At 39.0% G+C, this 19300-nt stretch overlaps 1 protein-coding gene across 1 annotated transcript in view; it reads right to left on the bottom strand.

The window, feature by feature from the left end:
• Nucleotides 1-1686: 1686 nt before the first annotated feature.
• The window catches only part of LOC138019673 (pachytene checkpoint protein 2 homolog), an 18739-nt gene continuing 1125 nt past the window's right edge, over nt 1687-19300 (bottom strand). Inside the window, exons 2-17 of the mRNA XM_068866536.1 lie at nt 18527-18692; nt 17620-17737; nt 16726-16781; nt 16071-16111; nt 15236-15285; nt 14742-14814; nt 14463-14526; nt 14204-14290; nt 13675-13781; nt 12634-12702; nt 11307-11391; nt 11147-11187; nt 8026-8043; nt 7259-7312; nt 5551-5620; nt 1687-3203 (exon numbers count right to left, since the gene is read on the bottom strand). Of these exons, the coding sequence (XP_068722637.1) occupies nt 3108-3203; nt 5551-5620; nt 7259-7312; nt 8026-8043; nt 11147-11187; nt 11307-11391; nt 12634-12702; nt 13675-13781; nt 14204-14290; nt 14463-14526; nt 14742-14814; nt 15236-15285; nt 16071-16111; nt 16726-16781; nt 17620-17737; nt 18527-18692 (1195 nt within the window). The 3' untranslated portion in view covers nt 1687-3107. The remainder of the gene's footprint in view (nt 3204-5550; nt 5621-7258; nt 7313-8025; nt 8044-11146; nt 11188-11306; nt 11392-12633; nt 12703-13674; nt 13782-14203; nt 14291-14462; nt 14527-14741; nt 14815-15235; nt 15286-16070; nt 16112-16725; nt 16782-17619; nt 17738-18526; nt 18693-19300) is intronic.

Here is a 19300-nt window from a genome sequence, read left to right as displayed (position 1 = left end):
AATGGAAGCGTCTGAAACTGTTGATACAATTAATAATGGACAAGCTTTTAAACATTGTGGAAGGAAGGGACGCCGAGGGGCTTGCGTTAGCGCCGATCTTAACAATGATAAACTTCAAGATCTTATTCAACAAGCTGGGAAAATAGCCTTGGACGAGCACGAACAAAGTTCCAAAACAAGCGAAGAAGATAAAGCGACATAGTAAAAACTGTTCACGACAGGGCATTTTAAGTATGTATTAAATTTAGTGGCGGTTTCTTAACGAGTGCATTACTGAGCAATACCGGAATAGAGGAGACATTTAGAGGAGATTTTGGTCGAATAAAGAGAATGCTTAATCTGCAGTCTTTCGACTTTGAAACTCAATATCTGAGCGCATTTGATACGATTTATAGTGGAACAACATGAATCAGGCAGAATTTCAACAGATTATTTTTGACATTGTAAGAAAAAGGTAGACACCGCGATACCGAACCATTAATTTACGAAATCACTTCTCAAAACACGTATTTTTAACCAAACGACCATTAACTCAAATTCTTGACAATAGATAAGTACTCTTAGACACAGGCTCAATACAAATTATTACCTTCAACCACGGAAAGTGAAATTTCGCTTTGTAAGCATACGGCTCGCCAGCAATTGTACATAAATCATTACATTCCATTAAAACTTTGTTACTTTTTTATAACGCGCACAAAAAGAAAAATTGTAAATCTTAAACATGTTGTATAAGATGGTCTCACTTTAGCGAGGGGATTTATTTGAATATTGAATTTTTATGTTAGGAAACCTCACGCGCTGTGATTCCGTGCCAAGGTACGCTCAATTTTAACTGTAGAAGCAATATTACTCGACATTTACGTCAAAGAAAGGTGGCCGTTATGTTGAGGCTTTGTTCATGAAAATTTAATCCTTTCTGACAAAAAGCGAATATATTTCAACAGGTAAAAATAGCTGAAGCTTTTTTTTGTAGGAGGACTATTTATGAATGTAATTATAATGATATATTTATTACTATTTGTCGTTTGCCTTCGTAATTAAAACTTCACAGAAATCGAATCTACATGCATCGTCAGCAAGGGGTACGTATTTTAGGAAAATTTAACAGGGGAAGAAAGTAGCCTACCCTCTGGGATTTTGTCAAGCACTGCTGTAGTCTAAAATATATGCCGCAACTTGTGCCGACAGAGACTTGTTATCAGCCAACGAAAATGTTCCTTAATAACCTCGTGCAATCATCGAAAACGAGACATGTTGCAAGCAACGTTGCCAAGTGTGGCACCTGTCAGCGACCTGTCGAGAAGCTTGTCTCGCCATGTGAGAACTTTGGTCGGACCACAATTGTGACACCAGTTGCAAGATAACTTGCCGAGTGTACAAGCGCCTTTGGAGATGGCGTTCACCAGCGACCCAGACATCATTAAGCACAATCAAAAGACGCAAGCTCACTAGCTTCTTGTTCACAACAGTATTGTTATCTTTGGTTAAGAACAAAGTTCGAAAAGGCACCGATTCACGACCAGGACTAGGTTCACGACAAGTTAATATATTACCGAATTTATCTCGTGCTTGCGTCGCTAGCGAAAATCAGCCTCAAATCATGTACTATAAAAATTACCTCCGATAAATTTTCGAGATAAGGCTACTAACAACTGCACAAAAAGACTCTAAAGGTCAACGATATGTATGGAACCCCACTTTATTGAATTTACTACAACTGTACATTGAATTCTGAAAATGCTTGTCAAGATGTACCAAATTTCCGTCACCGCGATTATCTTCGACAAAGTTGATTTGCCGGCAATCTTATAAAATTCAGTCAGCGCTCGAGTACGCAAGTGTTCATTCCATTCAAACACCAAGGATATCCGAAACCAATAAAAACGAGAAAAGGCAATCCGAAAAGTTTCTAGGGGCGCTTTCTTTCATCGTTGATTAAGGCGCTCTTCACCAAAAGGGAGCCTACACTCAAACAAAAGAATAAATTTAAAGCGTTGGAAATAATTTTTGCAATGTCATTTTGCTTAAAAAGTTATTCGAATGGATCTGTATCGGACAAAATATTGGAATCGTTTATTTTCACTTTCAAATTTGCCGAACGCTGCCATCTTGAGCAATGGCGTCGTACTACTGTTGCACCATGCACTATTCTTCTCAAGCAAATAAAGCAAACGTAACACGTCACAGACATTCAAGATGGCGGCGCACGGTACAACGGTCATTTTAAAGTAAAAATGAGCGATTCTAAAATTAGTTTCTTACAGACACCAGCGCTTTTCTGTAGTTTTGTAGAATAGAGGTTCCCTTCGAAAATTCCAAGCGTGCGTTTTTCTCCAACCCAAAGGGGAATTGGATCTCGTGAAATCTTCTCTGAATAGGCCACTTCGGAAAATACCAAAATACTCTTTGTTCGTCCCCCCAAATTTTGCATAAACATTGTTTCCAGTTTCTCCTTGGTCTACAATGGTCCCAAGAGAAAACAAAAACAATGCTTATGCAAAAAGTGGGAGGACAAACAAAGAGTATAATGGCATTTTCCGAAGTGGCCTATTGAAAAATCTCCATGAAAAAAAAGCAAGCACATGCAAGAGTGTAAGACCCACGCAGCTGCCGCCTTCTTAACCCTTCGACTCCCGGGAGTGATCAGTATGCAAATTCTCCTCACAATTTCAATGGAATGTCAGTCAGACAAGTATTGAGAATGACGATTATTATCAGCTTGAGAGGTCTCATCTGTATAGATGGTTTTCACCTGACGTCACAGCAGCCATGTTGGTGCAGAAGAAAAGAGAAAAAGTCTGTTGGGAATTTGACTCTATGATAATGCAAAACATGAGCCATAATTTGCTATTGTTTTGTGCACCAACATGGCCGACTTATCACGTGATTGAAAACCATCTATATAACATGTTCACCAAATTCTCACGCATGACCACCCAACAAAGAAATCTATGGCACTATTTAGGAGAATGAACATTTCGATCTCGAGAATGACAGGGTGCACAAGGCCACGCGTCTTGGAGAAACGGACAGCGAAGCAGAGCAAGGAATGAATAAAATTCTCTGGTTGATTATGGCCAGCTTTAAAGGAAAGAGACTTATCGTCACTCATCGTTTTTGAGGTTTTTTCGATCTTCAAACTGCTTTTCCACAGTCCTAGAAAGCGCACTCAAAAAACCCTGCAACGTCACTGATTGAGCCTGCAAAGAAAAACCGTTGTGTCAGAGGTTTCACCCAAAAACGAAGACCTATCTGTGTCGTGGAATAAATCACAGGGAAAGGGAGCTTCCAACGGTATTGCCGAAAGAAACGTCACACATCTGCTCACTTACGGACGGTACCTACTAATTCACAGTTATTTTTGTGCGGTTTACGAATATGCGGGAACCAGATCTTAACAAGGGTTATTGAAACCCAAAAAGAAAATTAAAGGTAACCACGCATTTTTCAAAGATAATTAATAAACAACAATAGACCTTATTCATAAATGTAGGTCAATTTATGATTCTTTTGTCCAAGTGCAAATTAGCCTACCAAGCCTCAATACCATACAGTGAATTGAAAGGAATTCTTGCTGTAAAATGAGGCTTGGTAGGCTAATTTGCACTTGGACAAAAGAATTATAAATATGACCGCCATTTATGATTAAGGTCTATATTTGAAAAAAGCTTTAATTAAAATTCAAAGCAATGTATGGCGTTCTTTCCCAAATTGGAGCTTAATTATCTGTGAAAATTCTACTTTCTCCGCATAGTTTTTAAACCGGGAAAAAATATCCTTGTATTGGTAAGGACCACCCAAAGGAAACCCGAGTATCTCGAGATGCGCAGAACATATGCGCAATAACAATAATAGGCACCGTCCTTTACGAGCAAAAACAAAAGCTCTGCGTGCTCAGTGCGAGTCGCTTACTGCATTTTTACACATTCCTCTGCCATGGCCTCGAAAAACAGCGTTGAATAATCATGTTAGAAACTATGGGAGCATGGATGGCGTAGTGGAAAGAGCGCCAGCCTCCCACCAACCTGGCTCATGTTCAATTTCCAGACTTGCCGGCGTCACATGTGGGCCGAGTTTGCTGGTTCTCTACTCTTCTCCGATAGGTTTTTCCCCCGGGTACTGCGGTTTTCCCCCGGGTACTCCGGTTTTCTCCTGTCTTCAAAAACCAACATTTTCCCGCGCTTTGTGTCGGCTACGTGTAATTACTTCAAGTTTTGATTGGCCAAAGTAATTACTTTGGTTTTGCAACACTCGATTGAAACTCGCTCTAATACACTCGACGCTTAAAGTGCCCCTAACCCTCCAACTTATTTTTTTCTGGTAGATTTTCATATCTTTCAAGAACTCATTTTCGGAATTTTAAAAAAAAAAACAAATCCTGATTTTTTCTACGACCGCTTGAAGTTCGGGAAATTCAGTTTTAATTTTTTGTGGGCTATAAGCCCTGCTGGGCCAATTATTGTCTCGTGCGCTCAGGAGGAACAAGCCAATGAGAAGCGTCCGATATTTGACACTTTTTAAGTTGTGACGTAAGAAAATGACATTCCAACAACTCAAGCTTGCACGCATTTTCACAGGACGTCACGGCCGCCATGTTGGTGTTTCAAAACAAAGACATGGCGGCCATGGTACCAAAAGTAATCCTCCGAGAATTGAACTCTATTTTTATGCAAATACTTTCTTTTGTCTCAGTAATTCAATATGGCTACTGGTCACGGGAGTGAAAACGCCCCATATGGACACATTTGGCCGAGTGGGGGACTAATGCGAACGATAGAAGAAAAAATAGTCAACACCGCCTTCACTTTTAGCGCTCGTAAAAAAATCAGGATTCAATATATTTTTTAAAAATTTCGGAAAATGAGTTCTTGAAAGATCTTGAAAGATCATGAAAATCTACCAAAAAAAACCAAATTGAAGGGTTCAGGACACTTGAATAATAATTAATTAATTTATACCGCGCAGTTTCTGTATAAATATTCAACTGCAAATAAAGTTCATCACCATCATCCTGATCATTATCAGTCCCTCCCTTGTACCCTTTAAAATTTTACTTGTGTTCCCTTGTTTCCGAAATTACTTTCAAAATTGTTCCCAGCTTTTTTATCCCTAAAGTTGTTTACGTGCCCTTGTTCCCTAAGATATTTTGTCATTGTTCCCCTGCTCCCCAGTTCAAATTAGCAATGTTCTCTAGTTCCCAAGATCCCCGGGAGGGACTCTTACATATGAAAGACACATATATTTAAACTACGGAATGAAACAAAGACCCTAAAAAAAAAACAACAGACGTACGCAAAAGGACAACTCTTGGCATCAGATGCAAAACTGAAAGGATGAGCTTGTCACTCCGTCGTTTGACGGTAATATATGAAGTTGAGGTCTAGGCCACCGATTTTAACACGGTTAGTTTTCATTGATTTCGATTAGTACCTCTCCTCATCTAATTTTACAAAAAAAGTAAATTGGGGTTCTCCCTGCAACCTCGTCGACAATCAGACTTAGGTTGATGGCGCTGTGGTCTATTGTTGACCGTACAATAAAATTCACCTGAATGTGGCGGGCATGCGCTAAAAATGGAATCTTCCTGAGTGTTCTTCCGCTCAAGCCATGGCTGTTCCTGAACAAAAATGGAGAACAACGAATTGGATGTCGTATTTACGAGATCAAACGCAGCCCCCCAACAAGCTCTGTATTGACAACCAAAACACTACATTCAGCGATTCTCATTAAAACCCGAGTGCAGTACAATTTTGTTTAAGAAAGCCTTAAAAAATTTAATTTACTACAATAAGCAACAATTTTCTTCAAAGCAGCTATACTTTTCTCACTCGTTTACAAAATTTTGTAAATACATGAGCCAACGCAAGTCATTTTTCCGAACCAAAACGACTTAGTGAATGACAACTGAATGAGCATCGTCCCGAATATGCCGCACATTAAACTCGCGAAAAACTGAATAAATGCCGTGCAAGTGGCGCGCCATCAAGTCAACACGATCTCTTCCTCAAAAGAAGGATTATCCTTCATTGCCAGTTTGCCTTAAATGAAGTATTATCCTCCATTTTGATCACTCTGTCCCAGGACTTGTGGTATGAAAAAGAAAAGAAAAAAGGAAAAAGGAAATGATATATATGAAATGAATCATATATGATTCATCGTTGATTCATTCCTCACGGGAACACTGGAACCCACAAATGACCAGCTCCCAACGTCAGTGGCTTCATAGCAATTGCAAAAATTTCCTTCATAAATGCGAGGATGATAGCTTCACTTGATTTCATATCCGCATTTCATATATATATATATATCATTTCATCGTTAAAAAAGTAAATGTAACCCCAGGACAGGATTTGAACCCGGAGCACCGACTTTGAAGGAACTGTTTTTATCCACTTTACCACTAAAGATCAACTGAGTAGAAAATGTGCCGAATATATAATTCAAAATGGGTTACCGCTAATTTCGCTCACCTTTCTTCTAATTCCTTTACATATGGAATATAAATAGACATCACCTATTCACGAAAACTACGAAAATTGTACACAAACGGTTAAATGGTCCCTTAAATTCGTTTGTGTTGGCCTGTAGCTTCACTCGCGCGTGCACTCGAATGAGCGGGTGACGCATGCGTTAATGCCGATCTTGTAACCCCCTCATTTTTCCTGATTTTGCAACTTTACTCGTTTATATCTCTGCTTCCGGACGGTAACCGATGTTATCTTAGATTAATTTAAAACGTGTCTTTCAAATTTAAAAAAATAGGTGAAAAAACAAATTAGAGACACATTTCAAAAAAACATATTTTTCTAAAAACTGACCTACAGATTTTGTTGAATTTTAAATATTTTAGAGATTATTTCTAACATTATCTGGTAACGTTGAATGGGAATATTTCACCGTCCAGTTTTTTTCAAAAACGACAATATATCTTGATTTTAAGTGCCTTATATCGTTGCCATGGAAACGTCATTTTGGAGGAAAATGTGATGTGAGAAATCTTTAATGGGTATTTAATGCCCTTGCCAAATTTTATCTTGATATGATTACCCTAACTGTATCTAAGGACAAAATATGTTTATTTGTTTAGAGCCTCCTTAAAAGAAATATGATCCCTATCAAGCTTTCAGTGTCCAAAATGAACGATAATACTTCACTTGGAAGAAATTGAAAATTAAGAATAATCCTTCATTTCAGGGAGAGACTTCGTTGATCAAGTGCCTGTTTCGAGGGAATGGGAATTGCCATATGAACATACTTAGCTATTTCTAATAACTGCAAACTGAGATTGGTGGCGTCATTGTTCACGAAGCTGTAAGGCAAAGAAATTTACTTTAGAATTCACGTTTGAGCCTCTTATATCTGCAGGGCGTCCTCTAAAAGTATAAGTTGGAAACTGAAAGTAAATCAAAACCGAAACATGGAAGGTTTTGAAAGAAGACGGGATATCCCTAGGTGTGAGACCCTGTGAAGCGTTTTCTTTGTTTCGCTACCTCGACTGTTTCTAGGTTTTCTGTTTTCATGGTTTACTATGCGTTTCGTCATTCCGCGAAAAGACAATTTTGCAAACAGTAAGTTCCTAGTGAATCCTGGGTCTTTCCAGTCATTTTAGGTGACAAACGGCAGGTGAAGCGGTTCATATGAACTATGAACGTAGCTTAAAAAGTTGACGGGGTCTTTGAATAATTCCCCAAGTCAGAGTAGCATCAGACAATCTGACTGTACACCTGGTTCAACTTGCTGTTTTTCATATGAAGTTACAAGTTTGTCCGTTTGCCCCTACAAAGGACTGGAACGACCCTGGATTCACTTGGAACTTACGATTGACGAAATAGTCTAGTGCAACGAAGATGACGTGACACCCTGTAGCTTTCCAGACGCGGTCTGTGATTGGAGAACGAAACAATAGATGATACAACATAAACAATACACCTCGGAATCCCGGATAACAAACGAAGCTACAGGTCATAGGGACCAATGAAAATAGCTACAGGGTTACTCACTATGAGCCAAGAAACCACTTACCGTAAGACTTCTAAATCCCTGTTGACGAATGAGAATAGCTTAGTAAAACAAATGATGTATCAAGGACAACAGACAAGACCTTTATATACACTTAGATAGACGAGAAATTAAATTAAATAAAGGGAGAATTGGATTAATTCCTAAAGTGACTATGGAGTTGAAGACCTAGGAAGCCAAATTACAGATGATCAATTACGAGGTTTGGGCCGACGTCGGAAAACACGCACATATCATAGAGATCATGTAAAACAACAACAACAGACAAACACACAACTAATATGTACCTATCAAAGTAACCAAATTACATATCAACTGAGCAGCAAATAAATCACATAAGGTAAAGGTACAGATACTATTATATCATAAAACAGCAATGAAAAAGAAATCTGAGAACGCAACAAATTTTAATCTTTAAATATTAAAAATTATTTTTCCTTTTTCCGATTTTTTTAAAAAAATATATCTTAAAGAAGAGGTGGGGAGTCGTGGCAACAAACAACGCAACGGCAACACCACGAAAAATTTGGTGTAAATCGGCATACATCTGAGTGTTCCCAGTTCCCATCCCGTTCCATACAATCCAAGAAGATTTCAAACGAATATTAGCAGGATATACTTATTTAAAGCTACACACGTTAAATTAATTAGATCTTTTAAAGCACCCCGTCCATATTTCAAAATGGTGGCCAACTTTTTTAAAATTCCAATTGACTTCGCCCATCCCTTTGATGCGGGCAACAAAACAACCTTGCCCAACAAAAGTTTACGTTTTTGCAAACGTTGGCCGTGTAGTACTTATATTTCAACAGACTTAACTAACAGAAGGTAATGTGAAGTGCTAGTTTTCTACCCATATGAACCATGTGAGCGTTAGCCCTACTGATGGAAATGGGCCCACACAAGGACAGAGAAAAACTCTGACCAGGGTGGGAATTGAACCCACGACCTTCGGGTTAGATCACCGCTGCTCTACCGACTGAGCTACAAGGTCAGATGGGAGCAGGTCGTGGGAAGATGACAATTTCACGGCAATGAATATGTTCGAGTACAAGGCGGAAGGGTTACGTTTTTGCAACCGTTGGCCGTGCAGCACTTCTATTTCAACAGACTTAACCATTAGAAGGTAATGTGAAGTGCTAGTTAGTTCAAATGGGTAGAAAACTAGCACTTCACATTACCTTCTAATAGTTAAATCTCTTGCCCAAGACAAGTATGATTCTTGCACTTATCTGGACAATTTAAGCAATTGTTTCTTATAGAGTAAGACGCCTGAAAAATTCAGGTGGCTCCCCAACGAGATTCGAACCAGTCATTCGAACCTCTGACCTGTGCGATGCCGGCGCAAGGCTCTACCAACTGAGCTAAGCCTATGAAGACTCTTGGTAACTGAACAACAGCATGTTTTGACTCCATTAACACAACTACCCCAGCCTCAAGACCATCCATGGGAAGCTACTTGAGAACGATATCCAGAGCTAGAACCAACACGGGATGAGGTGGAGACAGCTCTCAAACAACTGAGTAACGGAAAAGCACCAGACATTGACGGAAGTCCGATCGAAATTTAGAACGCATGCGCAGAAAAAGGAGTGACCCTCACCTGGAAACAGTGCATTAAGATCTGGAAGAGAAGAGAGTGGCCAAGAGATTGGTGCAGAGGAATCTTCATCCCCTTTCCAAACAAAGGAAATCTAAAAGAGTGCGCTAACTATCTCATAATCAACCTGATAGTACATGCAAGCAAAGTGCTTCTTAAGATCATCGTTGCAAGGCTCCAAGAGCACTATAAGAGAGAGATCAGTGAAGAGCAAGCTGGATTTGTGAAGGAGAAGGGCACAAGAAAACAAATTTCAAACATCAGAATGATTATTGACAAGCACCTGGAATGTACTTGTGCTTTATTGACTAAAGAAAAGCTTTCGACTCTCGCGTCAACCACCACTGCTTGTTGACAGACATGGAGTGTAGGGGTTTCCCAACGCATGTCATAAAACTCCTTGCACATCTCTAACAGGATCAGACGGCCAAAGTCAGAACATCGAACGGATCATCAGAAGTCTTCCCCATCAGTCGCGGCGTCAGACAAGGTTACTTATTATCGCCTACACTTTTAACATTTATTCAGAAGGCATCACCAGAGAAGAAACCGAAAACTCCGAGACAGGAGTCGTGGTCGGAGGCCGGATCATCTGCAACTTAAGGTATGCGGACGATCATGATGACACTCCTGTGCAAGAGCAAAAGAAGAGCTCATGTCACTCCTAACCAAACTCGAACATCTCAGTCGAAAGAACGGTCTCCTAAAAAAGGAAAAAAGACAAGGGTCGTGGTCATCGACATGCACGGAACAAATTTCGGTGATTTCAATCTTAATGGACAACATCTCGAAGAGGTTAAAGAACTCAACTACCTGCAGGGGTCAATGATCAATACCGAGACAGACGTTATGCAAGAAGTAAGAGAAAAAGCATTGCTCGAACATCAATACAGAAGATGGATAAGATCAGGAAGAGAGGAGATGTCAATAACGACCTTAAACTTCGACTGGCCACAGCAGCTCGTCTTGAGCCACCTGACTAAAGGCGCTGTTACACTGTGCAATTTTTCACAAAGCCATTGCGAGACAAGTTGCACTAATCATTGCCCAATGTAACATACCTTGAAACAGCCAAAAACGTTGCGAGACCAGTTGCAGAAACCGTTGGGGAAAGTAGAATTGAGTTCTACTTTCCGCAACAGTTGCAACGAATTTTTTTAAGCATTGCGCAGTGAAACATCGGTCCTGCAACTTGTGTCTCAATGGCTTGCGGCACCAGCCAATGAAAATGTTCCTTTAACCTCATGTGATCATCGGAACGAGACAAGTTGCATGAAACGTTGCTCAGTGTAACACCTGTAAAGCAACTTGTTTCGTAATGTGAGAACCTTTGTAGAAATGGCATTGCGAGACAGGCGCCTTAAAGAAAGAGATAGAGAACACAACTACACATTTTAGTCTTCACAGTAAGGCTGGGGCTCTCCCTTTTGAAGGACTTGAAGAGAGACAAAAACGCGCAAAGCGAGTTTCTTCCCAGCGTGCTTCCCTCGAAAACCTGGGTCATTAGTAAGGTTTATTTCATACCTGACACAAAGAATTTGCTGAACAGGAGAAATGATCCCAACCTGTAAAACAAGAATTATATGACATTTTCGCGTAGAAAAAGATGCGTTGTATCAGCCCTGCCAAACATTTCAAACCACTTCAAAAGTGGACTATTGCTTGTGAGAGTCAAATGTCTTACCTTCATAAGCTCACACAAACAGGAGTGATAAATGGAAAATATTGCATTAACAGATGGCAGGCCAATGTACTGTTTGATGTCTGCCCTGCAGGTAAAAAGAAACACTATTTATCGGGAAATCACTGTGAAAGGGGGTTGTGCGAAGCCGCGCGGAGAATGGGGAGGGGGCTCCCCAATCTCCGCGCCAACAATATCGCCAGCTACACTGGCTAAGTTCCAGCCAGTCCTCATTCCTACAAATATTACATGTACTGTACATGTGCTTGTTCTAGCTTATCCTTGAGCTGAGCTGTCTGGAGTGAAAATGATTCACACTGTACAAGACACATTGTACCTTGTGATCAGACTTTTTTTTTGTTTGTTTGTTATATTATTAATTTTGTTTAAAGGGGCTAGGTCACTCGATTTTAGATAATTTTGTTTAATTTTGTTAATTATGAGCTCTAAACGTCAAATTGGCAGAGCAAGAGTCTTTCATTTGCAAAATCACGGCCACATAACAACTGAGAATGATTTTCCAGCTGTGTAAATGACATTTCGATATAGACTGATATAAATAATGAAAAAAAGTGGGCGGACGTTTTTCAAATTTACCCAAATTCAATCCATTTCAATCCTCTCCAGTTTTGTCCATCCATGTCTCTTCTTGGCTTCCCTGTGTTTTGTTAGATTTCTATAGTTTTGAACAGTTATTTTGATATTTTAGTTAATTCTATGACCATTCCATCAGTGCTGAAATTGCCTAAAATTGCATGATCTATCCCCTTTAAGCAGGTTGACGTTTTGGCAGCTACATGTATTCAGCTGATGTGGCTCTGCTACACCCACCCACCCACCCATACATGTACACTCACAAAGGACAGCCACGATACCAGGAACTTCATCCCCTTTTCTTCTTGAATAGTGTGTGGGTTCCCACAGGGAACTTATGAACATGGAAGATATAATTATTTGTTAGATGGGGCCTGCGGTTTACATGTATATGTGTATAGTCCTTATCTGAGAAGACTTGAAAGTCAACCATTTGCAGGTGCAATTACAAAGGCAGCACTTTTTCCTCAATTATTTTAAGACCCTGAGTGTGGGTCCAGTTGGAGGTGAACTCACAACCTTCCGCATGACAACCCAGTGTTCAACCAACTAAGCCAGCAGTGAGCGGTTAGGTTTGCAAGAGCAAAATTTTACAATAAGAATGCATGATCACAGGTTGTGTTCCAGTTAACTCCAGATTCTTGAGTCCAAATGTCTTTTGTACATGTAGGTTCAATCAGCACATCAAAGCATCGACATGCACTTAAACTAAGCGTATTGGTTAGCGAAATTGTACCTGTCTACAAATGCCAGGTCAATAGCTCCAGTCACATTTGAAGTCGTGAGAATGATAACATTAGGGAACCTGAAATACAATGACACACCATTTATTTATTTATTTATTTATTATTATTTTATTTATTTACTTATCTATCTATTTGTTTGTGACCTCTCACGGGAAAACGTACACTAACAACTTTCCGGGAAACGGGGTTTTCACACGGCTCCCTCACGGGTTGCTCATGGCTTCAAAAGTCGAGTAAACGAGTGGCACTGCACAACCAAACGGGTTCTCAAAAATTCCACACCAGTGGTCGAAAATTTTACACGGCTTGAAAAAAATTTTGCACGAGTGGGTCGTTTTGTTTCTGTTGTAACAGTTATGATTTCACGGGTTAACGCAAACGGCTCTTAAAAAATGATAGTCGTTTGGATGAAACCTGACCTTAAAAACGTCGGTCGCACGAGTGAGCCAAGCCGCGAGAACAGCTTAAAATTAAAACCTTACGGGTGTCACACAGCTTCCACACGGAATTCCAGTCATACACGGAAAAGCGTTAGCGTACGTTTTCCCTTGAGAGGTCACATATTTATTTATTTATTTGTTTATTTATAACGTTTTCTGCCCCTTTGGGCAGGGTATCCCCACAGAGCACATAGCTCCACTATGGGGACCCCACTACAACTCAGTTGTTTTGTCCCGAGTCACCTGACTGATGAAGCCGTTGTGGTAGCATTGAAATATTTCAGATCAAATACTGATTGCTCTGAGTCAGAAGATTTTTTGGATCAGGTTCTGCTTCCAGAGCAGGTAAACAATAACAATAGGGTTAGTGCAAACTAAAACAATAAATAAAAATTATTATTGATCATTGTTTTGTGTGCACTAACCCTAACTCAAGTGACAAAATTAATGTTCAGACACTTTTCGTGTGCTTTTTGCATTCAAATTTTTGTAACCACTAGAAGTTGGTTGACCACTACACTATTAGGATCAGTGGCACGGGTCAGGCCCTGATGAAAAAGCAGGCGGTAGAAATGTATTTCAATAACATACCTTTTAATATGATCAATTTGAGTAAGCAGTGCATTGACCACTCTTATTGCATCTGACGGCTCCTGGCCCTGCATTGCTGATTTGCGAGCGGCTGTCAAACTTTCAACCTACAAAAAAAAAAGTGGGCTACTAAATACCAAATTCCTGCTATTTAGTTACAAGTACCTTTAAACGTATGTGACATTATGCATTGTGAACAAATACATGACTGTACTTAATCCAAAACAATCAGGGTTTTCATAAGGATGCCTACTGTAGCTTTAGGCAACCAGTCATTTTACTGTACCAGAATGTATTCTGCTTTCCCTCAGTGTGAGAAACTTAACCAAGCATAATAACACTGTGGTAGTGAATTGTACAGTGCAGATGAATGGTTAGATGACTGTACGACCAGCTTTATCTACATGTACCTTAGGCTAATGGTGTTGTGAAAAAACAATAATATTGCTACTCAAAATGTTGAAATTTTGGATAAGAAGACATCATGCTGTAAAAGGTACAAATTTATTCCAAGGCCCTGTTGTCATACCTCATCAATCAAAACACACACCAGGGCATCTTTGTCATCAATCAGCTCTTGGATCTTCTGAAACATCTTCATTACCAGCTTGCCACTCTATTGGAAATGAGCAGATCCACTTGAGAGAAAGTTAGGAATTACAATGTTATCACTATATCAAGGTGAAATTGGTTCAGCAAAATAATGATACTGTAAAAATTTGAAAAACATATCCTCATTAATTACGTATAATAATTACATCAACCTTATTTTCATGCAAAATTCATACCTCAGAAAACCACTTGGAGAACAAGCTGTGACTATTTATTTCAATCAGCTGACCATAAGAATATCTACAATTAAAAAAAGGGTTCAGCAATTATTGATATTTATCATTATAACCTAATTATTGACCATGTCTTCCTTTACTCTTAGATGTATTTTACTGAAACTCTCCAAAACTCAAGGAAAAGTTCAAGAAAAGAAAAAGGAATGTTCTGTGACTTTCTCTAGCAAAAATGTATAGGTTTTATGAAACTATCTGTAGAAGTACAAACTTGTGCCTTACCGATCTGACAATCTGATGCTCAGTTTTTGAGCCAGGGCCTTGCAGAGTGAGGTTTTACCTGTTCCTGGTGGACCTTGAAACAATACAATAAAACAGCCTTTAATCTTAAAAAAAACTACTTGTTAATTGTCAGACTGTCGAGTGGTTGGGGTGTTGGGTTTGTATGTCACTGTGGTTGCCCTGGGTTCAAATGCAATTCTATAGTCTGTTGTGGATTTGTTTGAACCGGTTGTCCTGGATTCAACGCTAGCATGCTTTGTGAAGAGCCAACTAATTTCCTCCTGTCAGGTGGAGTTCTTAATCACGTTTCCGTTAAGTTTGAATTGTTTCTTTCAGATTAATAAAAGTGGGGTTCCTGTGAACGAACTTGATAACTACATGTAAGTGTACTTCCACTATAAACACTAATATTATCTTGGGCATGTAGCATGATGCAAGAACCATGTTGAATATACATTACATTATCACAATAATTCTAATTGCCTTGTTTTTACCATGAAGAAGTATAACTCTGTTCCATGATATGACGTTACTGTTCACACCCCTAAAATTATACACACAAAAAGCACATCATCAACAACTATATAACTTAATTTACCTGCCTATGAATTACCTGTAAAACATATCTTTTGCTTATTTTAACACTTTCACCCCTGAACTGGCCATACTTTGTATTTTACTCTGTCTAATGCCAGATTATTTTACTCATCAATGGCGAACCTCCAGGAGTCAATGGGTTAAAGACCTTTCAAAATGATGAAGAATGGTCTCTTCTATTTTGGAATATCTTCTCTTGTTTCTGAGATATTCAAGTTTTTGTTCAAAAATTGACGATTTCACAAACTGTGCAAATGACTGTAATAAATCAAAATTGAGAATATAATCTCCTTAAATATTAAAACTAACACCAGTAAATTGTAAATCCGACAAGGTACAAAGTGACTCCCATTAAAATGGATATTTGATTTTCAATGGATAATACAGGCAGATGGTCAGACTTAAAACGCATGTGCTGTCCATTATGCTTTACACCTCAGTCTGTATAAGCTTACCAAGAGTGAAAATGTCTTATTACGACTGCATAATAAACAACTGTGAAAATCAATCCTGCGTTAAATAGAACCAGCAGCAAAAAAGTGGTTGCTGTGGCAACAGCATAGAGGGTATCATTTTGTGTAAGGCACAAATTCTTTACAAGATAAGATGTTGAGATTTTAATGGTCAGCCCTAAGAGCAAGCCTGTAATGTACATACATGTACCAGTACATTCCCAAGGACTACAATCCTGCCCTCATGATAAATCATATTAAGTAAGGGTCATTTTCACACCTGTCTGAAAACAGCAGAGTTGTGGCTGCATAGTTGATCAGCTAAAAAGAAACGCAATTTAATTAACCTTTCAGGACTCGTATGACTCTTTCAATAAAGAAATATTTAGCAATAACTACCAACCGGTTGGCTCAACCGCCGATTGGTTGGCTAAGTTGGTTCAGGGCATCAAACTACTGTGTGAGAGGTTACGGGTTAAAACTCCAGCTGGACAAACACTCAGGGTCTTTAAATAACTGAGGAGAAAGTGCTGCCTTTGTAATGGCATCTGCAAAATTAATGGTTAGACTTTCAAGTCTTCCCAGATAAGGACAGCCGTTCGATGTTCATAACCCTGTGGGACTTGAAAAAGAGAGTAGTGGGCACAGAGTTCCCAGTGTTGTGGTCTGTCCTCTGTGGTACAGTATCATGGTTGAGAGGGTTAATGCTCAAAGACATTCGCCACACATGTATACACAAATGTACACTAAGATACTCTAAAATCCGAGGGTACAATGTACATGTAAAGAAAAATATATGACTATGACATGATATATAAATTCAAAAGGACCATGAAAATGGGTTGACAAAATCACGTACAAAAAATAATAAAAACACAATACATGTACATTGGATTCTATGATAATATTAATACCAGACAGTTCATGTTCGATACCTGTGCTTTGATATCTGAATCAAATATCAAACTTTCCCAAACTCCATGAAAATCCTCTGTAAAGGAATGGTAGAAAGATAAAACTCTACATTTGTCAATACCCATCTCCATAGGCCACTTTGGAAAATACCATAAAATTTTGATAATATTCTTTGTCTGTCCCTCCAAATTTTGTCTAGATGAGCATTGTTTTTGTTTCCTCTAGAGAAACTAGAAACAATGCTTATGCAAAATTTGAAGGAACAAGCATTATGGTATTTTTGAAAATGGCCTATTGTAATCATAGAATAATAGATCATAATATTATATTATTATTATTTTCCTTGACACCATCTTGCTTTTCACAAGAATGTTTCGTCTTTCTCTCCTTCAGCCTCACTCCTCACGCTTCCCCTTGACTAAAGCCTCATTTAAGCCCCAAGGAGCTAATTACAGTACTAAAATACTGATTTATTAAAACAACAGTACCATTACATAATTGTCTCAATTTTGGTTGATTTGGTATTTTTAAATACAAACTACAATATACTACAAAAATAAAACTGTCACATGATCAAAACAGCGCGAGAGACATTTGCCTAAATCAATAAAATTGAAGACTTACAATTGTTAGCTTTTTACACCACCTAAACAATATATAATTCATAACAGACCCTTGAAGACGGAAAGCAACAAAGGGCATGAAAATTAGCCAATCATTTGCTAAATGTAACCCAATTACCTGCTCCGCTATGGTGACTGACAACAGTGGAAATCTCAATGAAACTCTTTATTGGAATTTAAACTTTCCAGCTCACAAGTGAATGAAAAGTGCAATAACATATTTTGGACTATGTACTTCACTGTAGTTCATTATTTAAAATCACAGCAACTCTAGTGGAAAGAAAACCATACCAGAGGGTAGTAGCCAGTGATTAGCAGCAGCTATTTCTTCCTCCAACTCCTCAGTGGCTGGACCATCATGATGAAGCTGGAAAACATGGATTGCCAGTCTGCAGTTCTTAAGATTACTCTGGAAAAATAAGATACATGTTAGAACTCCATTATTTATTTTGTTATTGTAGAATCAAAGCATCCCAGAATGTTATGATATAGTTAAATGAAATTTTACATAGTTAATGACTAGGAGCTAGTCTGGTCAGTAGTGTTTTGCAGGTGGTTGTTAGTGTCTTGGTCGTCTGTTAGCATTTGTTGAGCGTTTTGGTGCATTCTGTAGCGTTTGTTATAGTTACATGGTTTACGACCGGAAGCTTAAGTCCGGTCAGTAGCGTTTTTACAGGCGTTTGTTAGCGTTTGATGTGTTCTGTAGCGTTTGCAGCAGTCTTAAGGTTGTGGGAGCCCTGGGGCTGACATTGTCCAGCGGTATTCCTGGTTAGTGCATGCGTTGTTGTCCCATGTGTTTGCAGCGTGTTTGTTGCTCTGTTGGCGTGGCGTTGTGAGTCGAATTAGTAGTTTAGTGTTTCTTGGCGTTCCCTCCCTATCCTCCCCTCTTTTTAATTCTTTTTTTTTATATTTTCTTTATTTCTTTCTTCCTTTATTTATTTGTTTCCACTGAGCTATCTGGCTCAAGTGTGACGGGTGCCTGAGGGAGGCCTGACACGGGGGGCTCGTGGCTTGGTTGCGGGTTGGGCAGGCCAGTCGGGTGTTCTAGTGCCTTGGGGATGTGACTGCCGTTGCAGCACCCGGGCTTCTTGGGCACCTACCCTCCACTGGCCACTTGGGCGTTAATTAATTTCAAATCATGACAAACTATTAATAAATAAACAAACAACAGTTAACCTGCAAATCATTTCCACCCTACCTGCCTGTCTTTAGTCACCATCTCTGTGTCACACACAGAAACCGATTTCACATGCTGTGTTAAAAATCCATCACTGAATTCTGTAAAAGTTGTGTCACCATACAAAGTGACCTCATACATCAAAAACTTCCTCACATGCTCTTTAATTATGCCAGGTCTAGCAGTGCTATAATTAATCAAATCATAATAATTATTGATAATAATTAAGTAATATTAGTATTGAAAATGATTTAAACCAAGGTATGGAAATTGTAATCCTTAAGCTGAATATACTGTAGTGCTTAGGAGGACTAAGGAGAGACTGGTGTCTTGACAACCTGCGCCGTTCTAAGTCATATTCAGAGTCAAGAGAAGATGACTCTTGCTCAGGTTGTTGAGGAAATTATCATAATGATAATGACAATAACAACTTCTTGGGGAGACAGGGATTTCAAACTATCAATAAAACTCTCACAGAAGAGTAATAGATGGACAAAAATTTATCCATCTAATGAGATACATTGTAGAATCCAGAACCAGACCTAAGACATTGCATGTACATCAACCCGATTTAATATAGCCTGAAACAGTGATAATAATAATTAATATCGGTTTTATTTGCAGGTTAAACACTTGACAAAAAATGGCCTGTAAAATGTCAGGCCTGTACATTTTATTCTTGGTTTGCATCCACGTGATGAGACGGCCATGTTGGTGTACAAAACAATGGAAAATGGTCCAGCAACTCTTGCATCACATGTAAACCATCAATACAGGATGAGAAATTCAATCAGC

This window comes from Montipora capricornis, chromosome 10, assembly GCF_036669925.1.
Source record: "Montipora capricornis isolate CH-2021 chromosome 10, ASM3666992v2, whole genome shotgun sequence".
Lineage (NCBI taxonomy): Eukaryota > Metazoa > Cnidaria > Anthozoa > Scleractinia > Acroporidae > Montipora > Montipora capricornis.
This window is presented reverse-complemented; position numbering and strand designations above follow the sequence as displayed.